Genomic DNA, 27,915 nt, shown 5'->3' on the forward strand with positions numbered 1-27,915 from the left:
CTACATCCAAATAGAAGAACTTTATCAAGTTAAATAAAATTAGAGGTAGGAATACTATAACTATTATACAGAAACAATTGTCAGTTAACAATGACATGAGAAAAAAAAGTTTTGGCAACTTTATTTAAGCTAACAAACGAATTTTCACTCTGCAAAGTTATAAATTAATTTTAATAGGCTGGTCCAGATGGTCCATTTGGAAAATGGATAGGCTGATCTGTTGAAAATTAAACTAAATTTATCTCTCTCAGACTTCAAACTGAAGCAAAAGAGAAAACCGTGCCCATTAAGTCCAGCACATACAGATGGACCAGCAGGTCACACATGGGACTAATCTGATTCATTTTAAAAATAAATGCATGAGTTATTGAATTATTTTACAGTTGCAAGTTGTGTTGTGTGCAGTATTTGAAAGGGACTGAATTTTTTTCTGTACTTCTTTTAAAGCAGCTTTTCTCTTCCCCTCCCATTTAATTCAACAACTTCCTTGCCCACCCTTTCTCTAGATGACTTTTCTAATACCTATCATTCAGTGTTGAGATCCAAGCACTAGAGATTAATTAGGTCATGACGCTTTTCCCTCCTCCCTTCTTTGTCAGGGGGTTTTATCTTTATTCTCTTTATGAAGAGCATGAACTCAGTGTTCTCCAAAAGAGAAATGGCCTTTAGAAACAGGAAAGTAAGAGATCCTCCTGGGGCTCTCAGAGCCTTTTAGCTCCTGGGTGTTTTAACAGCTCCATGAATGTAGATTTGTAAATTTATTGCAGTGCCATCTGGTTTTTTGCTTCAACCAGATTACTGTTGGCTTGTAGCTGTCTATTGTGGTGGTCACTCCCTAGGAGCTTGCCCTCCCAATCTTAGGGATGAGTGATGAATAGCAGGGGTCAACATAAGCAGGTCACAGGGCAGCTGTCCAGGACTGCCCTGAACTTGATTACCCCACTGTTGTGGTTTTTGTTTTGTTTTTAAAGATAAGGCATAGTGCAGGTTGTTTAAACTCCCCCTTTCCCTCTGTTGAATGGAGTAATAATGAAGTGCCATTTGTTGTTATTGGTTTGTTCAGCAGACAAGCTCTGTTGGGGAAAGATGTGTCAAAGGTGCCTTGTGGGCTAGTAATATATAATCAGGATTTGAATCATGTAAGCTGTACTTCAGGTCAGACCCCTAACTTGGTATTGTTGATACACAGCATTCTGATAGGATTTCAAGAACCTCTTCTTCCATATTTTTAGAAAGTTTTATTTTTCCTTTTTTCAATATATGGGCATAGTTACATTGTAACCAGCTTAGTATAATTCAAACTAAACTTACAGAGTTCAGAGATTATTTGAAATATTTTTAGATCCTTGAGGAAAGGCTGTTACCACTATGGTAGTATTAGCTTAAAAATGTATTTGAATACTAAAAATAGTAGCCCAGTGACATTACTGTCTTTTTTTATCCAGACAAGTCATTTTGTTTGCCTGATTTCTCTTGTTTCATTTTTACCAATAGGGAATAAGGGAAACAAAAAGAAAAGCAACATACCCATTTAGTGGAAAGTTAATGTCTTTTCACATTTACAAACTTCACCTTTTGATTCTAAAAATATGGAATATAATTTGGCTGGCATAAAGTAGCTCAAGTTTTCTTTCTGCTTTTCCTCTTTAAGTTGTTAAATCAAGAAAATGTATCTACTACTTTGTTAGTTTTCTCTCCTATGTTAGTTTAAGAAAATATGGCCTTAATGATATACTAGTTTTTCCATTGCTTCTATATTAGTGCTAATAAGATCTGTCAGCATAGGATCTCTATGTAATTGAGTAAATTGTGACCGCTGTCTAATCCTTCCTCTACCCCCTGCCCTTTGTGTATGTGTCCACTTACCATCCTGAGAACGTGGGCAGTGATAAATAAAGCATTCATCAGAGTTTAGAGAACTCTTTGAAAGCAGCATGATGCCAGCCCTCTAGTTATATTTCTTTAAGTGTTTACGTTTTTCTGTATTCTTTCTCTTGTGTGGCTGGAACCCTGGGGATGCAAAGCCATGAGAGAGGCCAAGATGCTAACAAAGTAGCTGTCCCCCTTGTTAGCTAGTTCTTTTATTCTTTAAAAACAAGATAAAAACCATCTGGCTCAGGGCATTACATTTTCCTCCCCCGTGCACCTCTATAGATGGAGAGTTCACCTGCAGTGAGGGTTTACATTGATTAGGGAGGGAGCAGTAATTCAAGCCTCCATCCTCTTCAAGGATACTTTGCAGTCTTTAAAGGTGCTGACCCACTGAGTTAAACTGTCAAGGGAGGATAAAAAAGTAGCTTCATCCCAGGAGGTAACAGCTGCCAGGTTTTCAACACCTTGCACGCTGCTGGAAAAATGTCACAATTGTCAGCAGAAAGAAAAATGACTTGGTTGTCATCTTCTGTTAATGACAGGACTCTATAGAAGGAAGGATTTAAACCTTTTAGAAACAGCAAGGAGTTGTTTTCCTTGCTCTTTCCTCCCTCTCTCCATTTAAATTTTTAAATCCTGGGTTGTTCCAAGTAATCAGGGCCTTGGAATGACTCCATAGAAGCAGCAACAAGCAAGTTACATGAGTTTAAATAGCCCACTCACTATAAGCATGGCAGTACAGTGGGCATAGCTCCTTTACACAGTTGAATGAGTAAGAGGAAAAAGTAGCATATCACCAGCACACAAAATGACATTATGGTGTGTATTAACAAAACAACAACAAAAAAAAAGTCAAATTCATAAGCCAGTGAACTGAGAGAAAACATACTGTATTTCTGCTCTTTGGAGGACAATTTGTTTTCAAGCAGCATCCAGATGGGTAAATACCACGACATTTCTTTTTGCGAGAGATCCAGTTTTTCCTTTAAAAAAAAATCTAGCAGCATTTACTTCATTTAATAGCTGTAGTGCTTAGATATGATAGCATTCCCTTCTTTCTGATTTGATTGATGAAAAAACTCCAAGAATTTAATGAAGTCTTTGATATCAGGCAGGAAGATTTTTTCCTATTTGTTTTAGGTTAGTCATTTTAATTGTGTTGAGTAATTAGAAGGTACACACAGCCAAGGGAGCTTTGTTATGATAATTGCTCAAGAAAAACCCATTCTCTCTCCTATCTACCATTGCCTTGTGTTAAAGCACTTTCTCCCTCTAGTGGTAATATTAAGGACTTTGGCTTGGCACTAAGCAAGGTGTAATTGCAATATGACAAACTATGCTTAAGGGACTCTCCTGTAAATACTTTAGTTTGGGTTTTGGCATTATTTCATTGTATATTTTTTTCTTTAAAAACTTGCAGTCTTTTTTTTTTTTCCTAGAGTGCATTGGGCTTCTGATAGGGGAAAAATATGCCTGATATGTTTATTTAAAAAAAAAAAAAAAGCCCCAATGCATTCTGGGTAATGTTTTGCAGCTTGACTTAATTTTAGTCATCTATTTTAATTACCTATTTATAAAAATGCTTTTGTATTTGTAGACATTATTTAATATTTTGGCAGAAGCACCTCATTTGAAATAAATAAATAAATTGCATTTATTTTAAATAGTCCATGTAAAAGAACTTAAAGGTAATTAATGCAGGTCTCCTAAGTGAGACAAAAGTGATCTTCCCAAGTCTGATGAAGTGATTTGTTTATATAACTTCCCGCTTCTGTATTCTTTAGAGTCTAATAACTTTAAAAAACAAAAAACAAACAAAAAAACATGGCTAGCAATTTGTGCCTAGCTCCAAAACTCTTCAAAAAGAAGCAATTTAATAACCAGCTTTCTTAAAATTATTTGGAGGAAGGAAGGCTGTATAGAGGGTTGGTATTTTGTTTTATTTTTATTTCAGTGTAATCATTCTTTGATAAATTATATAATCACAGACTTAGTGGGGAAAAATATTATTGAACTCCTGGGTTGCAATGACCATAAAAAGTATATTTTCATATAGAAGCTTGAGCTACTGTGTATAAATTACAAAGGAAATAGCATTTATGCTTGTCAAAATCCATATGGGCCTAATTCTGTTTTGTATTCAACACTTAATCTGGACACAGCAGTTTGGTGTGTTTTTGTTGTTGTTGTTGTTGTTGTTGTTGTTGTTGTTGTTGTTGTTGTTGTTGTTGTTGTTGTTGTTTTAAGACTATTGTGCCTAGCTGCACAAGTCTAAAAGTACCTACCGTAAGAGCAGTACAGAATGAGATCAACTATAGCTCTGCATTTACTGGAACCAGATTTGGTAGCATCTGTGTGGTATTTTTAAAGACCAGTTCCTGCTTGCCTAAGATGTAGCTTTGGGCACTTGCTTTTTCTACATCACATTCTTGCTCCTGACATAATTGGATGCCATCATATATCTGTAAGGTTCTCCCACCCCATTTCTCATCCATTTTCATTATACTATATCTTGTTTTGCTATAGGGTTGCTGAACAGACTTCTGAAGCAGCTCTTTGCAAGGTTAAAAGAATGCAGCCTAGTAACAAGTTTGTGTCATTTTAAATATATACCTCCTAGTAAATAAGGAGAAGTCTGGCAATCAATCCCTTTTAGTGTGTTATATGTTTCACCTGACAACTAAACCTTCTATTGATTAGCCATTACTTTGTTAGATAATCCTATGTCATTGAATCCATTGTAAAAAATTAAACTCTTTAAAATGTTTTACCCTAGCAGCAGTGGGAAAATTGAAAACTTGTTCAGAATTACAGCCTGCTTTCTCAGAGAAGGTAGTTTTCAGCAAGCAGGCATCTCACCAGTTTATGCTTGTGTGCTTTATATGCAATATAAAACCTTATTAAAGCACTCCAACGCAGAATTCTCTGCCTCTAGTTCAGAAATGAAGCCACCTTTTCAAACATCGCAATGTAGAAATCTATCTTGCCTGAGGTTATTTTGAGTATTGACTGACTTGTGTTCTACCTTAGAAGTGTTATTGCAATGGTAAGGCATTGAATTTATTTGCCCCCTTTTCTATACTGAGATCAAAGGGCTTCCACAAGTTTTAACTCATTGATTCTTATGAACACTTGGGACCCCCATTTTACAGAAGAAACAAGTAGGGTTAAATAGTTAAGTAATTTATCTCTAGTTTCACTTTGGTAAAGCCCTGACAGGTGAGAAAAAGGAATCCTGATTCAGTCCAGTGTTCAAACTACAGTTTCTATTCCAAAAAGTACTAATTTTAGAGGAAAAGAAAAAAACAACTTTCTGCTTGCTAAGACTTAAATTTGAATTTCAGTTCTTTACAGTGTTAATGACCTCTCAGAAGTCTTAAAACAACCCAGGCCTCTTTGAAGCTTGTTGTTATTGTTGTTGTTGTTTTTTATGATGCAGTAAATGATTGTTTTGTGAATGAACAGTTGCAAAAAAAAAATTGAATCCTGAGTACAAAACATAAGTGTTCAAATGCATTCTCTTAGAACTTGTAAAATATTATGCCATAACTACATTTTAACCTTAAAATTATATGTTTAATAAAACAATTGGATTTATAACTTAGGCAAATAAATTCAGAAAATATCAATTTGGCCAAGTCAAAAATAAACTTGATGATGATGGCATAATAAAAGTAACTACATGCCTTCTTTCTTTCCAAAAGCTTTCTTTATCTAATGCTGAAAGAATGAATAAAGAAAAAGTCTGCTTATTGTTTATATGAGATAAAATGGAGTTATCTGAGTTTCTTTTTTGTTTTTTCCTAGCATTATTTTAAGCACAAAAATAATTATAATGTTCACATCATCATAAGATACAGTAAAATTGTTCTGGCATTGGCCAGAATTGTAATAACATGCAAAATTGCCACATGATATTGTTTCATCATCTTCATTTGCCATCCTGCAGTTATGATGTATACCCTGAACAGCATTACCAATTGTGCTTAACTGGTGATTTTCATATACTAACATATTCATTAAGGACTAAAATTAACCTATCAAATTAATTTTTTGGTCCCATCTTAATTTGGATCTTATTCTTTTCTAACAAAATAGGAGGCTTAGCATGTATAATATCATCAATTGGAAGATTTCATGATCTGTGTTATCTTTTTGGCATGAGTAATATTAAAGTTTGTTAGAAATGTTCTCATTGACTAGTTTGGATCTATGCTCAAAAAGTTATCAAACTGTGCATACCCTTTGATCCAGCAGTGTTACTACTGGGATTATATCCCAAAGAGATTATAAAGAAGGGAAAGGGACCTGTATGTGCATGAATGTTTGTGGCAGCCCTTTTTGTAGTGGCTAGAAACTGGAAACTGAATGGATGTCCATCAGTTGGAGAATGGCTGAATAAATTGTGGTATATGAAAATTATGGAATATTACTGTTCTGTAAGAAATGACCAACAGGATGATTTCAGAAAGGCCTGGAGAGACTTAACAACTGATGCTGAGTGAAATGAGCAGGACCAGGAGATCATTATATACTTCAACAAAATACTAGATGATGACCAGTTCTGATGGATCAGGCCATCCTCAGCAACGTAGATCAACCAAATCATTTCTAATGGAGCAGTAATGAACTGAACTAGCTATACCCAGAAAAGAACTCTGGGAGATGACTAAAACCATTACATTGAATTCCCAATCCCTATATTTATGCACACCTGCATTTTTGATTTCCTTCACAAGCTAATTGTACAATAATTCAGAGTCTGATTCTTTTTGTACAGCAAAATAATGTTTTGGTCATGTATACTTATTGTGTATCTAAGTTATATTTTAATATATTTAACATCTACTGGTCATCCTGCCATTTAGGGAGAGGGTGGGGGTAAGAGGTGAAAAATTGGAACAAGAGGTTTGGCAATTGTTAATGCTGTAAAGTTACCCATGTATATATCCTGTAAATAAAAGGCTATTAAATTTAAAAAAAAAAAAAAAAAAAGAAATGTTCTCATTTCTCTGAACTGTAAGTTTTATTCCTCCCTCATTTTAGGCCTTGGTTTTTAAAAGGGAGATGGAATAATAATAGACATTTTTGTAATACTTTAAGACTTTCAAAGCACTTTACACATAGTACTTCATTTGATCTTCTCATCAACTCTGTAAAGTAGTTGCTATTAGCATTATTAACCCTGTTTCATAGGTGAAGAAACTAAGATACAAAGTGGTTATTATAATTCTACTGTGTTCATGCAGTGGTAGGAGAGGATTCATCCCTAAGTCTCTCCCAAATTCCTGTCTGATGCTCTTCTACCATACCATCCTACCTTAGGAATCAACAGCTTGTTCATCTGTCCAGAATAGGAGTTGTTTTGTATTTCATATAAAACTAAAGATAAGATTGTAATTCTAAAGATTAGAATTTTTTTAATTTAGAGATTCAAGATTAATGGAAGAATTTGAAAGATGATTCTTTGTTTTGCAGAGAAGCTTGGGGTTTTTTAAAGCATTTCATAGTTTCCCAGAGGCAATTCAGTTCTTTTCCTATTCAGTTGTTCCTATTCATTCCTATTCGTTCGTCTACAATGTCTAGCTAAGAGCCTACAGTCTGATAAACTTTATGAACTCTTCATCCAAAGTTTTATTTTAGTCTGGACAATATGCATTCTTCATCCTTTTGGTTTCTCCCCCTTGGCTAGTCAGACTGAACTCTTGAGTGGTTATGAACCTTGGTGAATGCTACAGTGTTCTGAACTTGGTACAATCAACAAAATGACATCTACAGAAAGAGGTTGTTATTTGTCCTTCTTTCTCAAAGAGGACTATTGAGGACCATTGACATCAGGAAAGAGGTGTCTTGGCTTGCAAGTGAATTGGATTTAAGTGCGGCAGAGCTGTGCAAATTTATCAGCTTGACTCTCTCTTCCAGAACCATCTGGATCCAACGGCAAGAGATACATCAGGATGACTGGAGATGGTCCCAGATGCAGTGGTAGATAGTAGTTGGAAGACTTCACTTTCTATAAAAAATCCTTCTTCCCATTAGGCTCTGTGCTGAACCGTCTCTACAATGGCATCAGATACCTTTGGCAAGATTATGTTCCTCTAATTTTATGCCTCAATTGATAACAATAATTAGCAAACAAAATTGCTACATCTTTCAAGGAATCTTTTGTGACTTTGACATAAGTATAAGGATACCTTATAGTAAGAGAGCTTCTACAAAATTCTTTTGCTGTAAGAATCAAGTTCTTTAATCATCAAATTGTAATGCTGAATGAGTCTCTGAAAAATTAAATTTTTAGATCATCCAAAAGGCAATGGAAGAGCCCATGGTTGTAATAATATGTAGACTACAGCAGTGGTAGTATACTCAGAGAAAGGAATCCCTATGAGCTGCATATTGACTTAGAAAACCGCAAATTAGCATTAACCATGTTGTATTTTTATTTTGTTAAATTTGTTTCCTGTTAATCTGTTGGAATTTTGAAGTTGAATTTAACCTCTCTGGACTACAAAATTATATCTTAAGAGTCATAGATACAGAACTAGAAAGGACTTCAGAGTCTATTCAGCAAACCTCCTTATTTTACATATGAGGAAACTAAGGCTCAGAGAGGTTAAGTGATTTGCCCATTGTCATACAGAGATAATCAGTATCAAAGGTGAAATTTGAACCCAGTTCCTCTAATTCCAGAACTGGTACTTATTCTATGGAACCATGCTGCCTCTCGATTAATGAAAGTTGTGAAGAAGCAACACAAAATGTATTATCAAAAAGGTGTATTAAGAGAAAAAGAAATGGACTGGTCATAGAAACGGACAACTCATTCTCCATTTGTATCAATGCAATGCCACTGATAGAGGAAATTCTTCAGTATATTTGGTGGGCTATTTTGAAGGATCATAGGATTATAAATCTATACCTGGAAAGGATTGCAGGATTTCATCATGAACCAGAATTGCCTAGGATGAAAGTACATGGATGGGTTGAGATATATTGTTGGATAAATTGCCCATGTCATTGAGCTCTTAACTCCATCAGGATAAGACTTTTAGCAATTTCCTCTGAAAGTTTAAAAAAAAACATGTCCTCAATCATATACTCCTATTAATTCTTGATCCTGACTAATAATTGTGATTTACAGATACAAATAATGGTTCATTGTATGTGGGATATAAAGGCAGACTTTATAGAATTATTTTGCTTGTACTAAAATGTGAAAATTCATAAAATGAATAGTATTTCTGTATTGAAACTTTTTTAAAAAATCTTTTCACAGACCTACAATAGCTGTGCCAGACTCTGCTTAAACCAAGAAACTGTATGTCTAGCAAGTACTGCTATGAAGACTGAAAATTGTGTGGCCAAAGTAAGTAACACTGAAAATCAATAGTATGCCAATTGGTATTCATGAAAATTATTTTAATCCAATGTGGCTGTAAACAAAAATTACTTAAGGATTGCCTATTTTAGAAATGAAACAAGTGAAACATCATTTCTCTGTCATGTTGTTATATGATGAGTTGTAGCAAATTAGGTACAAGAAATTGGGTTTTCCAGTGCTTCAGTAGCAATGGAATCTGTTGCAAGGGTTTTATGTCAAGATTTGTTTCAGATGAACTCTGATTTGTTGCTTGGAAAGTAGTTCTCAATAATCACAAAATTAAGGTATGGCAAAGGCAAATAGAATACCATGTACTTTAATTTAAAAATTAATGTAAGGTTTTAATACATGAATAAGTGAAGAGTATGTTTATAGGGAGAATGAAACCTAAAAGAGAAAAAGTTATAATTATTACTTCACCATCTATTACTATTTGTTAAGCACTTCCTGAAAGAATGTTGTATTTGATGCTTTTGGTGTGTGTATACAAGCTTGTTTATGCACATAAGCTACTTCTTTCTACTGTGTAAATTAGAATAGTTATATCATACATGATAGTTTTTCTAAAATTCTACCTAAATCTATTTGCAACTGAAGGTAGCTATTCCCATCCATTGTTGAAATTAATTTACTCTAACTTTATTGCAGTTTCTTCCTATCTGCCATAATTGTACTTTAAAACCATTTCTCAAAAGTGTATTATGACCTATCCATGGAATAAATACTGAGGTGCTCATTAGATACAAGCTGTGGAGAGTTGAGGTTTTTCTGTCTACTATTACTCAGGTTTACATTGTGGTCTATAATTTGTTCAGGAGCTTTCTCTAGCCAGCTGTTTGACCTCGATTTGGTTATTTTAGATCTTCCAAAGTTAAGTAAATTCAAGTATCATCTCTTTTAGAAATTGAAACAATATTTTAGTGTTTTTTGTTTGTTTAGCTGACTTTTTAATATGGAGTATCTGTAAAAATTATTGCCTTTATAGCCATTTAGGGATCTGTTGCTGTTACAACACTTGTAACTTTAACTACGTTATTGTATTTTATATCTAGGCCCTCAGCTGTATTACTATTATTATTAGAAATAGGACTATTGTCATGGAGTCTTAATCTTGTGCTCCAAAATCCAAAGGCTGAAATATTTTGTTTGTTTTTACCGATACTATTTCTTTGAATTATCCAGAAGTCTGTAGGCAAATGAAGATCTAATATTTATATTCAGATTACAATTAGAAGGTTTACCAATGAGATCTCTCAGATATCCTGATGTCTGAATGATTTCTTTCAAAATGTGAGACATATATGACTTTTGTAAAGTACAAATACTTTTATTTCCAATCATTTATTTAGAAGTAAAAAGGTTATATTCTATAGCACTCCATCCCCAACTACCTAGTCATTTTGTGTATTTGCTGTGTTTAAGGAGGGTTTTGTTTCTGGATTATGTTTGACTTAGGGTCTCATCACAAGTGGGTGACTTCTGGCTAAACAAGGTAAAATCTTAGCATGAGCACAGATCCAAGGACAGGGTGACAATTTTAATGAGTTTTATTGAGAGCCGGCCAAGTGAGCATCTGTTCCTTTTGTTTACTCCATACTTTGTAAGCCAGGATCTCCAAGCTAGCTAGTTATGTTGGTGTGTGTCTGTATAGTGTGTTTTTTTTCCCACCCTCTCCTTCAATGGTGCATGGTTAGAAATATTTTGGCATCTGGTACAATGGCATAATTTCTATAAGGCTCTTGGGTGTGGAAATAAGTTTTCTCATTGATGCTCAGCATTCTGACTCACTCCCAGATGGTGACCTTCTCATCCCTTTCTTGCTCATTTTACTTTTATCCTATCATAAATCTAATTTGGTACCTCCATTAAATAAATGCCCAAGCTTAAATGTAGTTCTTAGTGTTGACTATGTGATATGCAGTAGAATCATTCTAGATCCAACACATTTGCTCTAGATCCCACAGACATCTTCTGGCTCTCTCTATTAACCTTTTCCTGTTGTTCTTTATCTAACTTGCTTGTATCTCTTCTTGGCCCCAAACATCTATTCTAGTTCATCATTTCCTGTTTAAACCTATGACTGAGTGTTCCTTGGCAACAATTCTATGTAGTTAGAACCAATTTCTTCTTTTCAAAGAATACAGGAATAGTGAAAACATTTCCTCATTTTATTTAGAATATCTCATGTTCCCATGGAAGAGCTAGTGTAGAATAGATATAGCTGAAGAGATTAGTGTTATCAGTCCTACTTAAATTAGCAATTGCATAATCTTTGGGGAAAAAATATGGTTTTCCTTCCTGCTATTGTAGAGCTGTACACAGATACTATTTTCTAATCTTCAGCTATTTTGTAATATGGTTTGCTGCCATTGATATTTCTGCTTTTGCTAACTTGGTTTAGATATTAATATTGATTTAAATTGTGCTCCAATGTGCCTTAAATGTTACTTAAACCATTTTACTTTGCCATCTTTACTCTCTTTCATCAGTTCCCCATACAACACCTTTGGTATCCTGGTGTTAGCCATTTTTATCACAAAAACTATTTCAGGGCAGCTCAGCTGTGCTGCAAATGACATTGTTGTCTTAGATATGACTCAAAGCCCTTATTGAATTCTTAATCCTTCCTTTTTTTGAGAAATACATATAGAAGCTTCAAAATTGTGTACAATCTCTTTTTAATGTCTTTAGCAACACTGCTATTATAACATTCTAAAGTTATGGAATATTGCACCAAAGATTACCTTACTGATGACATCTTACTTTTCCAACCAACTTTTGAGAATATAGAATATAAAGAAACTGAAGCAGAGGATTATAAATGTTACTTCAGACTAACAGGATTATCTTTGATATTAAAGATGGTAGAAGTAACCTAAGAAAAGATTTAAAACTCAGAAAGGGTGCAGACTTACTTTTTTTTTTTAGTATCATTTTGTTCCCAGTTGGATTTGGGAACATTGAAATTATTTTATTTGCAACAAAAACTTTGCCTCTTACAAAGTATAGCATTGTATAGTTCATGAAGACAGTGTTTATTTTGATACATTTAGATGAGTGCTGAAAATATTATGGCTTTAATTAGGTAGCCATTATTGATTGTCACTTTAGTCTTTAAGATCCGTAATTGCAGCATGTATACTGTCAACCTTCATGATTTTTTTATTAGTAAAGAAAAATGAAAACTAAAATTTTCTTTGTTAAAATTGTCATTTAAGCAGTTTGAGCAAAATATTGCTGAAAATTTTAGTTTCTGGCTTTGTCTTATTCGATCTAAACATTTACACAAAACAGATTTAATTTAGTTGTCACATGTCTTGCCTGGATTTTTGGCCTCAGTACAGAATTTTCTGCCTCTTTATGAGTTTGAGATAAACCTTCAGCAATGGTTTGTAGGGGTTTTATTTTTTTCTTAGTCTGATAATCTGTTTGCAACTGACTGAGACAGAAAAATGTGATGTTCCTTTCCACTCACTCCAGATTTTGATAGAAGACTTGTTTTATTTATTTCCAAAATTATATCCGCAGGAAACAAGCTGTTTAAATTCAGATTATGCTGAAGCAAAATGGTCCTGGTATGAGAAGCAACGTGCTGTTTTACGAGCACAGAGTCCCTTTTCTCATAACTGATTGATAGTAAATATTTTCCTGAAGAATTATTGCCAACCATGAACAGTGCAACTGTTTCACTTTTTTTCGTGCTACTTGCTGTACCAGCCATTGTCGGTAATTAAGATCTACAATTCACAATGCAGACGTTTGCACTTCCTCTGGGTCTGAGCTATTTATAAGGCATTTCAGCTGTTCAGAGTTTCTTTTGAGTTTTAAACTACATGTTAACAGGCTTCTTTAATCTGCTTTTCCACAAGTAGTCTGTCAGGTGGTCCTTTCTACCACAGAAACTAACAGGTTTAAATGTTAGCTTTGTTGTTAATGTAGTAGGATTTAATCATATCATGTTAAATCACCTTTTTCTAAAAATTCTGAAGTTTAATGATTTTTAGCTATCACTTTTCCAGTATTCTATAAAAGCATGAATGAAACTTTACAAAAGCCATTTTTAATGCTTTTCAAATTGCATAAAGTTAATGAGTATTATTAGTTTCTTTTGGTAATGAGAACATTTGCACAGAGGTTGTAAGTTTGGCACTGAATTGATAATTCAACCAAGGATTTTCTCTTGTAGGTAAGAGTTTATATGCACTTCTTAAGTAAAAATAGATGTACAATTTTTTAATGTGCATGTACATATATATCCACCTATACATACCTTTTTTATGCCCATATCAATACATATATAGCTAACGTTTGTATTATTTCCAGCAATTAACAGAGTGCTATGCACAAACTGATATTTAGTGTGTTGAATGAATTAAATGAATGAATACATGGTATATCTAGGAATAACAACATATAAAAATTTTAAAACTTAATGCATACTTTTACGTATCATTGAGGAAATCCAGTCATAGACTGTATTGTTTGGGAAAATGCTGAAAATGGTAGAATTAGTTAGGGGTCTGTCTCAAGCCAAGGAATATACAAACCCTAAAGGCTATAGGAATTGTACCCTCAAATCAGAGTAACTATACAAAACAGTTTCTCAGCTACCAACACTCATTGTTAAACATAAAACCAAAAAGAAACAAGTAGCTGAAAGCTGTCAATGAAAGATGTTAAAAAAAACTTTGCCTAGAGCAGCAATCAGTCTGGCGGCCTCAGTTCCCCAAGTCCAGTTATATTGATTCTTCTTGTTGGCATACCAGTCAGCATCATCGATGATCCTCCAACAGAGCAATTCTGCAGAGAAAAAGAGAACTCTGAATTCAGTGCTCATTGCTTGGGAATATGGACAGAGCCATTCAAAGACAGTTCTATTTGACAAAATCTACAACTTTTTGTAGTTCTTTGAAATGAATTGTTTGTGAACCCGTTTAGGAGCAGTAGCACTTTGATGATAAAGGAACTACTGGCATATCTGATTGAAGTACCTGAATATACTAAAATCAGTCCAGGTTTAAATCTAACCAAGAAGCTGATAAGATCAAGTTTATGTGTGGATTGATCTGGATTAGCATATGACGAGTCTCAGTATCTTCCATAAAGAAAAAGGAGAGGTAGAGAGAAGGGGATGAAGCAGGAAAGTTCTTCATCAAGAATTTACTGCAGCATTGCTCATTGATGCATGTTGGATCACCCGCACGGAGAGATCACATGGCTCTTCCAAAAGTCAAACGATCAATTCGCCTCGTTTTGGCTCTGTACTTAATGCACAAACAGTGCGATCTGCGGGGCTGTAATTGCATTGTTAGGGCCAAGGAACAAGCCTGTGCCTTTTCAGCAGACAGCTGGCAGGGAGAGAGGCATGTTGTTAGGAAAGAGAGAGGCAAGGCAAATAAAATTACTGCTAACGCTCAGAGATCGGCAGGAGTCCTACTTGCCTAATCTTACCGGTGGGAGCAAGCGGCTGTTGTAATCCAATTATAGCAGCATAAGCAATTTGTTAGACACTCCGCATAATGTAACAATTTCCCAATAAACTCTGACTTGTAATAACGTCGGCAAGAGCCCGCATAAATCTACCCGAATGGTGGGGGCTGGAGCGTTCGGCTGGGGGCTTGTAATTGGCGCCATCAGCACGTTTTGCGGAGTGCAGTATGGTGCAGTCTTTTAGTGCAGGAATTTTAAGGAGAAAAGCATGGCACACATTGCTCAGAAAAGAGAAAAGTGGTCATTAAAAGGGGAACAGCCAAGAAGGGTGCCCTTGCCCTTTATGTAGAAAACAAATGAGAGGAAGCCACACTTCCTCCTGATACCGAGTTAGAAAAGAGAGAGATCTGGGAGATCTTTTAAATATCTTTTTTTAAAAAAGAGACCTTTTTCTATTCATTCTGTCCCCATTGCTCTTTCTTTACCACCACCATCCCCCCCCAAAAAATGGAAAAATTGCTGTTTTGGCAACATTAGTTCATCTTATTTTAAACATCTTGGTAAGTCTAGCAGCAAAATATAGATAGGCATATGTAGAAATTTGGACTTACAAAATCTTTTTTTTTTTTAATTATAAGTATTAGCTTTTACATCACAGCATGAAAATTTATTTTCTTTAATATACCTTGGTGTTTGGGGATGGAGGAGGAGGAGCAAATTTTGTTAATTTAAAAAAAAAAAAAGAACAATTACCAAAATTCCAAACCTGTCAGCTCTGTTTTGCTTTCTGTTTTAAACAATGTATTGCTCACATCATCGAAGTCCAGTCTGTTGTTTGGTTAGTTTACTTTTCATTATTGTATATCCTCTCATTTTTCCAGAATATTAGGCAAATTAGGAACAAAGCTTTAAAAAAATCATCCTTATTGAAAATCTGATCTAAAAATTAGAGCTTTGCTAGTTTTGAGTGGCACCTGAATTATTACCACAGAAATAATTTTTGTTCCTAATCCATATTGTACAATTTAGAGTAAAATTCATCTAGCAATTATTTATTGTGTTTCTAAAACAAAAATAAAAGCATTTTATTGATTGATTAATTTTCATAATTACAGAATAAGGTTTATTTATGAATTCTAAGAGGTACAAATGCTCATGGATTTAAAGCAAGACTATTGAATGCACATTGCATGTTATGTTTTTTGACCCTGTCCTCTTCTACTGTTAATTTATGTCAAAAGACAAGTTTGCATTCTAAGAGTAGGATACTTCAAACATCCTGTTGTTGCTGTATTATTGCAATAAATATTTATTTTCAACATAACCATTTTTTTTTCTGTTGGAGCAAATGCCTTGTTTGACTCGAGCTACATCAATAAACTGCAGTGCCCCTAATAAAGCCACTCAGTGTCTGGGTTTAACTAATGGCTGATTTTCATGGCTTTGACAGTGAGCTGTGTGCGTTATTTTCTCCTGATATTGTAAAAATAATGAGAGCAAATTAGAACAATCAGTTTACACAGATAGCTCCTGATTGGAGGCGATGGGCAATATGGCAGCAGGTAATCCATCTTCGGGCTCCTGTCACATTAACTTCAGCAGTGTGAAAAGATCAGGTGGGGTAAGCGGGGATCCTGCCCAATCGGAACACTGAAATTAATGAGAAGAGCATTGTTCTGTGATCAACCTTTTAATTAGCAAGACTGGAGACAGAGGGAGTGATGAAGACAGCAGCACAGCTGCACAATACCAGACAGTTTCTGAAAAAGGAAAAAAAATCCATAGATTTTAAATTATTTTTTCTGTGCCCCTTGTATATAAGCAGTGTGTCTTCATTCTAAATCTGTTTACAGACTTTGAGGAAATGCTGCTTACTCTCCAATTTAATATCCCATACATGGCCACTGCTAATCAGCTCAGCTCCTTCCATGGGAGTTTCATTTAAGAATGTTTTGAATATCATCAAAACTCTTTTTTGGTTTGTACTTTGGGTTTAATGCTTTACTTCTTTAAAATCAAATGAAAGGCAGTAAATTAAGTTCTGACAGAGCTGCTAGTTTTTGTTTGGGTTTTTCTTTCTTCTTTTTCAGCAGCCACCGATGCTGTTCTCATTTAGGTAATATCTGAGTGCTTCAGTTTTGTACATGGCTGCTGCTGCTGCTTCAAGTTGTTATCATGGGAAGGAAATTTAGTTAGCAAGTTACAACACTTTAGTTGAGTTCCTTTTATTTTTATTTGAAAACTGTTTTCTTCCCTCTACCTACTAATTTTCTAGTACTGAATGACAAGCTGTTTGATATTTTTATCATTTGATATAAAGTGAATATGGCAGTATCAAATCATGTGTATTTATAGAAAGATTTAAAATTACACTACAATTTTAAGAAAGTAAAGACCTCCTTAACCTACTTATAGCTCATTTAATGTTTCTTTTACTATTGAAAATTATTACTTAAACCAGCAAAATAATTTAGGAACCCAATTCCTTTAACACAAGATTAGTGGCCAAAATGTCTAAATCCACTGTGAATAGCATATATATATATATTTTTGTTTGTTTGTTTGTTTGTTTATTTGTTTATTTACAGACCCTTACCATGGAATTCTGTCAGTGATTAATTCACTTTTACATATTGAACTAGATGCTTCAAATGGCACGTATTGTGTTAAGTTGTGTTAAGTAGATTAACAAAACATACTTGCAAAGGAGATCAGATGGGGTGATTTCTTTCTTTTATATACCTATAATCATCTGCAGAAGGAAGTTAAATGATATGTGTTAGTATATAAAGAGTAACACCTGGTGAGGCCTGTGTTTATTGAGGACAAAATAGAAATAATGGGCATAAAGGATAATATGAACTATTCAAGTTAGTTTTAGGACTTTCCTTATAGTAATTGCTATCAAGAAAACTTGTGGAATCATGTCCAATCTTGCATCTCCTAAGATAGTAAATTACAGAGACTAAATAAATCCACAATATTTCTAGTCCATGGAAAGGCTCAATAGAATAGAAGTACTTCACTGCCCCCTAGCCAGACAACCCATTCCTAGTAAATATTGTTCCTGGAATGATGTCAGAGCAGAAGCCCAAATTCTGTGGGCCACAGTGAGCTTTTGTTAGAAATACTTCTAGAGTCTGTTCCATTGTTTTAGGGTTCATATGATAATGAAAAGTAATACTCTCTTATAATATTAAAATTATTACTAATATCTAATACTTTTTGTTCTTAAAGCATATGTGTACATAGCACACAAAGTTAAAATTTGATTGATGTTTTGCTTACTGCCCCTTTTACATGCCTAAATTTGGATTGCTGATTAAATTATTTAAAATTCATATGTTGCTTTTTCAGCTTTTAATAGATATTTATAGAGGTAAGCATTTTCAGTTCATTGTTTACCAGTTTCAGAAGTTGAATGCATGCGAGCTTTCTGGCAATAAATATATTCCAGAACTGGATGTCTAAACAGATCTCCTGCAAAGTTGTTGAAACCAAATTAATAAACAAGTAGTTTTATTATTTGTGACAGTGATTTAATCTCATATGATATATGAGATTTAGACTTTAGTAACTTTTCTTTTATACCAGGTTTCCACAAAAATAAAGTAGTGCTCTTTTTCTTCCTTCAAAGATGCTAGAGTTCCACTTGATTCACTTATCTTACCTATGTCTGTACTTACTGTTAAAGAACTTTTTTTCCCCAATGAGGCTTAGTTCTCAATAAGTTAAAAGGTATATAAAAAGTATACGCTTTTTAAAGTCTATAATAGTTAGGTCAGGCCATTCCTAGAAGCATAACCAGTTGACTATATAATTGCTTAACTCCTTTTTACTCTCTAAGTGAATTATAATTACAAAGTCATCTCATGAGCCCTTCCTTCTAGAATTCATCTGTTCCTTTTTAACTTCAAAAGAATTTTCATCCATAGTTTGATGACTCAACTCACCACAAGTACCTTAGAATTCAACAAATAGAACCACTCAAATCTTATTGAGTGGTTCCACTAAGAGTTTTCCTTCCTCGTTGATTTTTGGACTGGAAACATGTTAACCTTAAAAGAATACAAATAATTTGATGATTATCCATTTCATTATTCACCCATCCTTATGCTGAAAGACTTTAAGAGTAATTTTGCCCCCATTTTCACCAATCCTCAGGGGAGAAAATGGAGTTGGAGACCCCTATATGTTTTCCTTAAACTTAGTACTTGGCCCCACACTAAGAAGGACCTATAAGTTTCTCAACATGTTTTCTTCATCACCTTTGCCATACAACATAAGAAATTTAATTTTGTTTTCCCTTCTTTAAATATTGTACCATATTTTTAGCCCAAAACTCCTGAGTTATATGTCCAGTAATTCCATTATTTGATGGATTTAAATGCTTAGCATATAATAATTTCCCATCTTGTAAATCTGGTCTTCAGTTCTCTAAGATTTGACTTTGACTGTTCTTCTCTTTTCCCTGTTTTTCTGCATATAAAATATCTGAGATGTTAAAAGATAATTGATGGTAACTTGTGGATTCCCTCAGAATGATTAGCATAAGAGGATTGTTTTAGGATTACAGTCTCTGCCCTACTGCCTTTGATAAAACCAGCATTCTGGAGGTGCCCTTCCTCTTCCTGTCCAAAATCTCTTTATGTCTAATCAAGCATGGTCATTTATTTCTTTTTTTTTTTAATTAAAGGTTTTTATTTACAAAACATATGCATGGGTAATTTTTCAACATTGATCCTTGCAAAACTTGCCGTTCCAAATTTTTCTCTCCTCCTTCTCTTCCCCCCCCCCCCCCCTGCCGCTCCTAGATGGCAGATAGTCCAATACATGTTAATTGTGTTAAAATATGTGCTAAATCCAATATATGTATACATATTTATATCATTATCTTGCTACACAAGAAAAATCAGATCTAGAAAGAAAATAAACCTGAGAAGGAAAACAAATTCCAAGCAAACATCAACAGAAAGCATGAAAATGCTATGTGTGGTCCACATTCAGTTCCCACAGGCATCTCTCTGGGTGTATATGGCTTTCTTCATCACTGAACAATTGGAACTGGTTTGAATCATCTCATTGTTGAAGAGAGCCATGTCCATCAGAATCGATCATCAGATAGTCTTCTTGTTGCCATGTATAATGATCTCCTGATTCTGCTCATTTCACTTAGAATCAGTTCATGTAACTCTCTCCAGGCCTCTCTGAAATCATCCTGTTGGTTGTTTCTTATAGAACAATAATATTTCATAACATTCATATACCATAATTTATTCAGCCATTCTCCAATTGATGGGCATCCATTCAGTTTCCAGGTTTTAGCCACTACAAAAAGGGCCACCACAAACAATGCTCATTTATTTCTAAAGGCTCCTTAGGCCTTGATCCACAGATAGCATTTTTTTAGAGAAAGAATAAGAATTCTTTGGAAGAGCATTTGGATAATTGAATGATTGAGTAGAAATTATGACATCAGAAGTATGATTGTACTTCATTACCCTATTTATTCTACATAGGGGATCTGAGTAAAGGAATGAGTGATATGATATAAGTCCATCAAATCATTTTCATAAAGGAAATGTTCACAGATGTTATTCTAATGTTCATTTTAAGTATATTGAATAATGTATTGAGAAAAATAGAAGATTGACTATTAGGATTACCAAATTTCATGCTTAACTATATAGAAGCTTTCTAGATGCATTTGCTAATATGAAGAACTAAAACCATATTAAGCTGGAATTTTTTTTTAAATTACTCATACAGTGAACCTAAATTTAAGCAAACTCTTTTATTTTGAGCTTTATAACTCAAGCATTTCTTACTCCTCTCTCTAAAAGAATGAGAAATTTAAACTGATAATATTTCTTTGAGGGGCAAGGGGTATGTGAAAAGGGAAACAAAAGAGAAAGGAATAAAACCAGGTTTAGAAAGAAATGGTTCCTACAGTGTTAACTATGGAGTCTGTAGCGTGACTCTAATGGAATATCATGGCAGGGGGTATAATACTGTAAATAAGATGAATATGCCACTTGTGGATTAATGGGCAACCTAAAGAGTGGCTTTATTTACATCTGTGTGGGGTTTATTTGCAGTTTATGGGAGTGTTTTTTTCCCCTCTTTTTAGGTTATATATTTGGATTAAAGTGTTCATAATCGTAGTGTGTTAAGCAGTGAGGTAATTGTTTTAAAAAATTAATCTCTTCAGGTCCTATTTTCTGTTAGTTTAAGTAGGACTTAGTGGCTTCATTTTTGTTTTGTTTTTCATAGGTTGAAAAGGGAGTTTTGTCCTCCAAGTAACTTTGTTCCTATGCTGTTCTTTTAGAGAATAGGGATTTCTGAGATAATTTGTAAGCTTAGATGGCCTTGAAACAATTTATTGCATTTTATATAGAGAAAAGGAAAAACAAAAAAATAGAGAATGTGTAATGTCTGAATTACAATAGGTTTTAGTTGAGAGGATACAGTTTTATAAAACGGAAGAAAAATTTATACTTTTCAAAGACAAACTTGAGACAGTGCATATTTAATTATATCCAATCTGACTTCAATACCCAATATTAGAGTATGTATGAGTAAATGATTATTTGATTGAGGATTTGCATAATCAATTTCTTTAAAGAATTTTGAGGGTTTATGTTATTTGCTTTTGAAATTAAAAATAAAAAAAAAAGAAATTATAAATAGATATCTCTTTCTCTACTACTGTATCTTCCTAAGCACATTTCATTTAAAAGTCAAAAGATTCAGAGTATGCTTCTTAAATAACCAACATGGGAAAATAAAAATCACATTCACCAAAAATTTATTCATTAAGAATCAATGATTAATATTCTGAAATTAAAAGTAAAATGAGAAAATATATATATCACCCTACCAACCTTTCTCAAAACATGGATCTCACTAAAATATAATACTTTTAAAGATTGGATTAAATGGGAAATGAAGTTGCATTAGACTAATTTTCTATCTGTGTGTTATGTTTATAACAACTAGATTTAAAATGCAGCAGCCATTTGTGTTGAACCTGACAAGCCTCTGCAAACCATAGAGGACATAATAGATATGGTAATCAGGAAATTAATTCCTACTCAATGTTATAATTTGTTAAACAGTTAGCCAAGTTTAGAAAATATTTAAGTACATGTAGCTACTTTAATCTCAACACTAATTTTTTGTTTGCTTTTCTTCTCTTGCACTTGTAGTATATTCCCTTTTAGCATTCACTTAAGAGATCATAAAAATTAAAAATACCTTAATTAGCAACCACAAAAAAGTAAAACTGTTAATTGAACCTTGTAATTTCTAAGAGGAACTGTCTATTATGCTCTCCTTTTAAGGCTTTGATTGTATGTAATAAAACTGTTGCTTAATTAATGCCAGTGTTCTGAAGCCTTTGGATTTCACAAAATTGAATGAAGTGAAAGAGCCAAGAGACAAAATCAAATCGCTTTTCTATCAATGTTAATTTAGGTATGTCATTCTTGTTCTAGATCATGAATTACAGCTTCAAACATGTATCAAATGGATTTCAAGAGAAATATAACCATCAGTCCTATCTTAAGAAACATGATTGGTAATCTTAGTAGGTTAATGAATCATAGTTTTTAAATAGTTCCTTATCTTCCTTGTGCTTCTCAAGAAAAGAGAATGATGGTGTTATCATGATTTGTATTATCCCAAGAGGAAAATACAAAACCAAAAATTGTATTATTTTGCCCATTGGCATTGATTCCTGCAGTGGGAAATCAGAACTGTTAAGAATTCCACAATTCAGTCTTTGGAAATTGTTCTTTGACAGACTTAGTGTATGTTGCTAAAGCTTAAAACAAAAGAAACTTAAATCTATTGGATACCTAAATATTGCAGGGGGAAATGTGTAAACAATATGCCCTAGATAAACTGTATTTGGTTTATGATAGCGGCAGTATCTGGCATGTTGAACTAAGTAGGGCATTATATATTTTTTATATTTTACCTCTTAGTGCCAGAAATGTTGCTAATTTTTAGAGTGCAGGCTTTGAAGAGTTTAATAAAGAGATCTCCCAAGATATAACTCTCCAAAGGACTAATCTCTGCATACCTCTATTTTTCCTTCTTTGATTCAAGGAATTTATTAGCTGCTTTCATATGTGTATTGATTTTAAGAAGGCTGTTGGAATGCAGTGCTTTCAAGAGGGAACATTTGAAATTCAGCAATGAAAAATAAAGTACTTTTCAATTTGGAGCTGCAGTGCCAGAATGATTGTGCTGTAACCTTTAAACTAATTGCAGTCTTGGAGGCTTCTCAAGTGGTGGTCATGATCTTTCTAGATTGGGTGGGATTACTACATCATTTTTTAATGATAGATTTTCTTGAATTTATAGTTAGTGAAACATAAGCGTTTAGAGTAGAGACACGTTCAGGGACAATATCAATCCCATTGGTTCAAGGTCCTTGTGGAAGAGGAAGTCCATAAATATATGAGAAGAATACAACTTTCAATTTGAATAGTCTTCTATTGTCCAGGGGGGTATATAATGCCTATAAATACTTCCACCAGAATGGATAGAACTAGGTTAACTGTTTACAGACATACCTTTCCATTCTCTCCGTGCCCCCCCCCCCCCCCGAAGAGCAAGGTTCTTCTAACACTGACCTACTTTACTCCTGTACAATGCTATAGGTGCAGTGATTTTTGTAGCCATGAAGAGAAGAATAAATGAGGAAGACTCGTAGCATCTTTTAGTAGAAACCATTTGGCGGTATGTTCCTTTGTTGGTAGGACATAATGTTGTAACAAATCATGAATAAATATTGACGCTTCTGTAATATTGTAACAGTTATAACCATTTTTAAGTTCCTTTTTTAAGTAGATATTTCTCTCCTGGCTTTGTGTATTGTGAACTTTACAAAACTGGCTTCGGCAGCCCTATTAATTATTCATTTCATAGCAACAATTAAAGCAAATTAAAAATAAAAATCTTCATATTGCAGTTAAGTGTGGGCAACACCAAACTGTGTCAGCTCTATAAGGGCCTGTGGTGTTTCTTTAGTTAAAGGTGCTAGAGGGAGCTCTAACCTTCTTCAAAGGAATAGCATAAGGGACCAATTGCCTAGTGTTTGTATCTGGCCACAGAGCCACAACTGAAAATAAGAGTTGAAGCTCTGCCACAGTAGAAACAGATTTTGTTTATTAGAAATCCATGTTTCTGATATTTTAGGAAACATCGACTAAGGCCATCTACTGGCAACCAAACAGCTTAGTTCTCTCTATATATATCCCACGTTGAATATAATCATGTTTTAGCATGGTGCCTAGGCACAAGTAGGTCCTTGTTAACTTCATAACTTTGCTTCAGTCTTCCAGAGGTACAGATCAAAATTCTCACTCTTTGAGCTAACTCCTTCATTCGCTACTCTCACCATTCCCAATCTTGGCTTCCTTTTCAAGATTACAGCCCTTCTTTCAAATCAGTAACTCAATTCAACTAATAATGTAAGTTCCTACCTTGTTCAAGACATTATGCATTGTTTTAGTTGTCTAAAGACAAAAACCTTGCCTTAAGGAAATTATATTATGAGAAGATTTCAAGGTAATATAGCATCTACATAAGTTTGTAACTTTAAAATATATTTGAAACAGCACAATTTTAAGAAGAAGCTGTTTTGCGTTTGTTTTTTTTTTTTTTTTTAATGGGGAGGCTCAGAAAAGACCGCTTGTAGGAATTGGTCTGGTCCCTGTGAGTCTTAAAGGAAATGAGGAGCTCCAAAAGATGAGGTTGAGATTGCATGCATTTCACTATTTGTAAAAAGTTGTAAAAGGATCAGACAACAGGCCAATTAAGACTAGAATGAAGAAAGTTAGAAAGGAAGCATTAAGAAATAAGACTGGAGACAGGAGGGAGAGAAGGAAGCAGAATTGAGAAGGGCCTTAAATGCCACTATAAGGATTTTATTCTTAAAGTAGTAGGAAGCCATAAAGCTTTTTTTAATAGGAGATGATATTGTCAGATCTGTATCTGATAGTATCAATTTGATGATTATATGGAGGTTAAATTGGAAAGGAAGAAGGCTAGAAGTTTAGCAGCTAATTAAAAGCCCATTAGAGATATAAGGGTTTGAACTGGGGTAGAGACAGTGAGAGAAATGAGGAGGAGGACAAATATGAGGGATGTTGCAGTAATGGAAACTATAGGACTTGGAAACAGATTGAGATAAGAGTTAAGGAAGGATTATTCAAGGATAACACCAAGGCTGAAAATATTCAACACTTTTATCTCCACTCACAGAGCCACCATATGAGTTCAGGTCCTCATCACCTGGATTATTGCAGCAGCTCCGTAATTGATCTCTGCCTCAAATCTCTCCCTACTCCAGTCTGCCTTTTACATAGCTTGCCAAACTCATTTTCCTTAAATGTGGAATTGGTTATGTTAATCTTCTGTTTAATAAACTCTGGTGGCTCTATGTTGTCTTTAAGTTAAAGTATAAACCTCTCTGTTTAGCTTTTAAAACCCTTTACAACTTAGACCCAACCTATCTTTCCAGTTGCATTGAATATTCCTCCCTCATTGTATTCTTTGGTCCACCTAAACCAACTTTCCGTCTCTTCCTCTCCCATAGAATTATCTCCCATCTCTATGCTTCTGCATTTCCCTTTCTTTATCCCTGGAAAACACTCCTTCACTTGGCCTCATAGAATCTCTTTTTAATTTCAATATATGGCTCAAACACTACTTTCAACATGAAACCTCTCATAATTTCTCCCACTCTTAGCCTGCTACTAGGAGTCTCCCTCCCTAACTACTTTGTAATTATTCTGTATCCAGGTGTGTGTGTGTGTGTGTGTGTGTGTGTGTGTATACATACATACATACATACATATACATACACATGTTGTTTCCTTGCCAGAATGAAAATTTCTTGGGAATAGGCCTTGCATTAGAAAATTCTTTGTATTTGTATCTCGTGTATAGCACAATACCTGATACAAAAGAGATTGTTTACAAATGTATGATGATTGGATGATTGAATGATTGGAAGAATAAAGATATTCTCAGCAGAAATGGAAAATATGATACAGGTATTCAGAGAAAGAAATTATTTTTAATTATGGGTACTAGGAAAATTCATGGAGAAATTTGATCTTGAAGAATCCAATCTGATGAAAGTTCTCTACTATATTGAAGACACCATACTAGATGATGTAAATATAAAGACAAAGTTTTTTTAAATATTTCTGCTCTCAAGGAACATGTCTTCTCCTAGGAGTATGCAGTGTGTTAACAGATAATATACTTGAAAATTTGAGGTGGAGGGAAAGAGAATACTAAGAGAATCAGGAAGTTTCCTGTAGTAGGTAGCACATGAGCTGAGACTGGAAGGAAACTATTATCCTGAGGGTCCTAGGTGAGAAGGGAGTGCATTACAGGACTGGTATTAAGACCATGCAGAGGTATGAAGGTAGACAGTGAAGTAGTAATAAGTTGAGAAAGCAGAATGGTCAGCAGATTCTTTTAAAGAACCAGGTTTCTTCATTGTCTCTTAATTATAGCTTTCTATACAATATGATAGGCCCTGTCAATTTCTTTATTGTCAGGAAGGAATATAATGAAACCAACAGCCCCTAAACAGAAAGTTCCCCTGACTGATTTCTGTCAGTTGCCACTGCTATAAGAAAATAGAGAAGGAATTTTTTTAGCTAAAACTTAGTCCTTAGAAATCCATGACCTTTTTCTTCTTCCTCTTTTCTCTTGTGGCATTACTTCCTTAATAGTGCTCCTGAAGCATCTCATATCTAAATGATATATTCTAATGAAATATATAGATCAACCTTGTGAAATATACAGCCTTTTTACAACAGGGCCAGCAAATCCTAAAGTACCACTTATGCGTAGTTTTGATAACTAGCATTTACAACCTCGTATTGTTCAATTAGTTTGATCCATGTTTTTTATATTGATGAGTCTTTTCCAACTGTTCTAACTAGCTTTTCCTCCAGTCTTAGCTTTTGGGGTCACTAGTCTTTCTTACTAGTTATAAATAGTACTTAACTATTATCCTTAGACCTATGCCAAGCTCTCTCTTCCTCCCTCTCTTCCACACTCTCTTTCTTCTCTTTTCTATCTTCCTCTCTCTCCCTCTTTCTTTCATCCTTTTCTTTCATCTCACTTGCCTTTAGGTTAAAAATGCTATCCTCAGTCACCTGAAATTTGACTCAGCTGATGTTGCACAGAAATTTCCTGACTAATCCTTGCTCTGTTCTAGGTCCAGAACCAACTCAGCTCCCTTGAGCTAAGCCTACAGCCTTGATCAGCAGGTCATGGGTTCTTTTTTTCTTTCCCAAACCACAGTTCTCTATAGTTCCTCTACAATTACCTAATTTTCTTAACTATTCTGGATGGTACCCAGTCTACCCTGATAGTATGGAGTACATGTTGGCCATACATAATAGCATATTAAAAAAAAATTGTTTTTATTCACTTAGTTTCTACTTTGTGAATTTGGTTTCCAATTTTAATATGCAAACAGACTTTAAACATAAGAAAAGATGGATTTGTCTTCAGAGAAGGGTGCAGTGATCAGGTTCTATGGACAAGCCTGATTTGCCCTAAATTAATGTTTAGGTACTAAAGTACTAATGAATTCTAGGCATTTAGGAAGTGCCCTGCTTCTTAGATGACACCCACCTCTACATGCATTAGCATTAAAATATCTAGTAGGTCTCAAGAAGTCTGTGTGTGTATATACATTTATAAATATAATTGTAAATATTATACATACATGTTATGTGTGTATAAAATCATAGAAGAAAATATGTAAGGTTTCTCATTTTTAAAGACTACCAGGATCTGATGTTAAATTGTGAAGAAATTTTATTTTAAAGCCTTTCTGACAAAATATAAGCCCAGTTCTATGAATAATAGCCAACATATGTTCAGTTTTACAAAGTGCTTTGCCTTCATTATTTCATCTGTTTTATATCTGTTTTTGCCTATCAAGTCAATTTCAGATATTCTTAAGCTAATAAAAAATTATGTTCTTGAGGACCAGAGCCATACTTTGAGGTCTCCAAGATCCATGGAGACATATGGCAGACAGAAGCAGCCTTATGATCTATAGCCATGGCCTTTGACCCAAATGATGTGAGCATCCTTTCATTGTTTCATTCATAGTTTCATTGTACCTGTACGTTCCTCAGGAGATATTGCTCTGACTTGATCCCTTGTGTAGAATTAAGAAAAAA

The 27,915-nt window shown here is 34.3% G+C and overlaps 1 protein-coding gene across 7 annotated transcripts in view; it reads left to right on the forward strand.

The window, feature by feature from the left end:
* Positions 1 to 27,915, forward strand: part of BTRC (beta-transducin repeat containing E3 ubiquitin protein ligase) — a 198,990-nt gene that overhangs the window by 110,297 nt on the left and 60,778 nt on the right. For all 7 annotated transcript variants that reach the window (XM_023496399.2, XM_012541720.3, XM_023496402.2 and 4 more), the window contains one exon: positions 9,149 to 9,238. In XM_023496399.2, the coding sequence (XP_023352167.1) occupies positions 9,149 to 9,238 (90 nt within the window). The remainder of the gene's footprint in view (positions 1 to 9,148; positions 9,239 to 27,915) is intronic.

Source organism: Sarcophilus harrisii, chromosome 2 (assembly GCF_902635505.1).
Source record: "Sarcophilus harrisii chromosome 2, mSarHar1.11, whole genome shotgun sequence".
NCBI classification, from domain to species: Eukaryota; Metazoa; Chordata; class Mammalia; order Dasyuromorphia; family Dasyuridae; genus Sarcophilus; species Sarcophilus harrisii.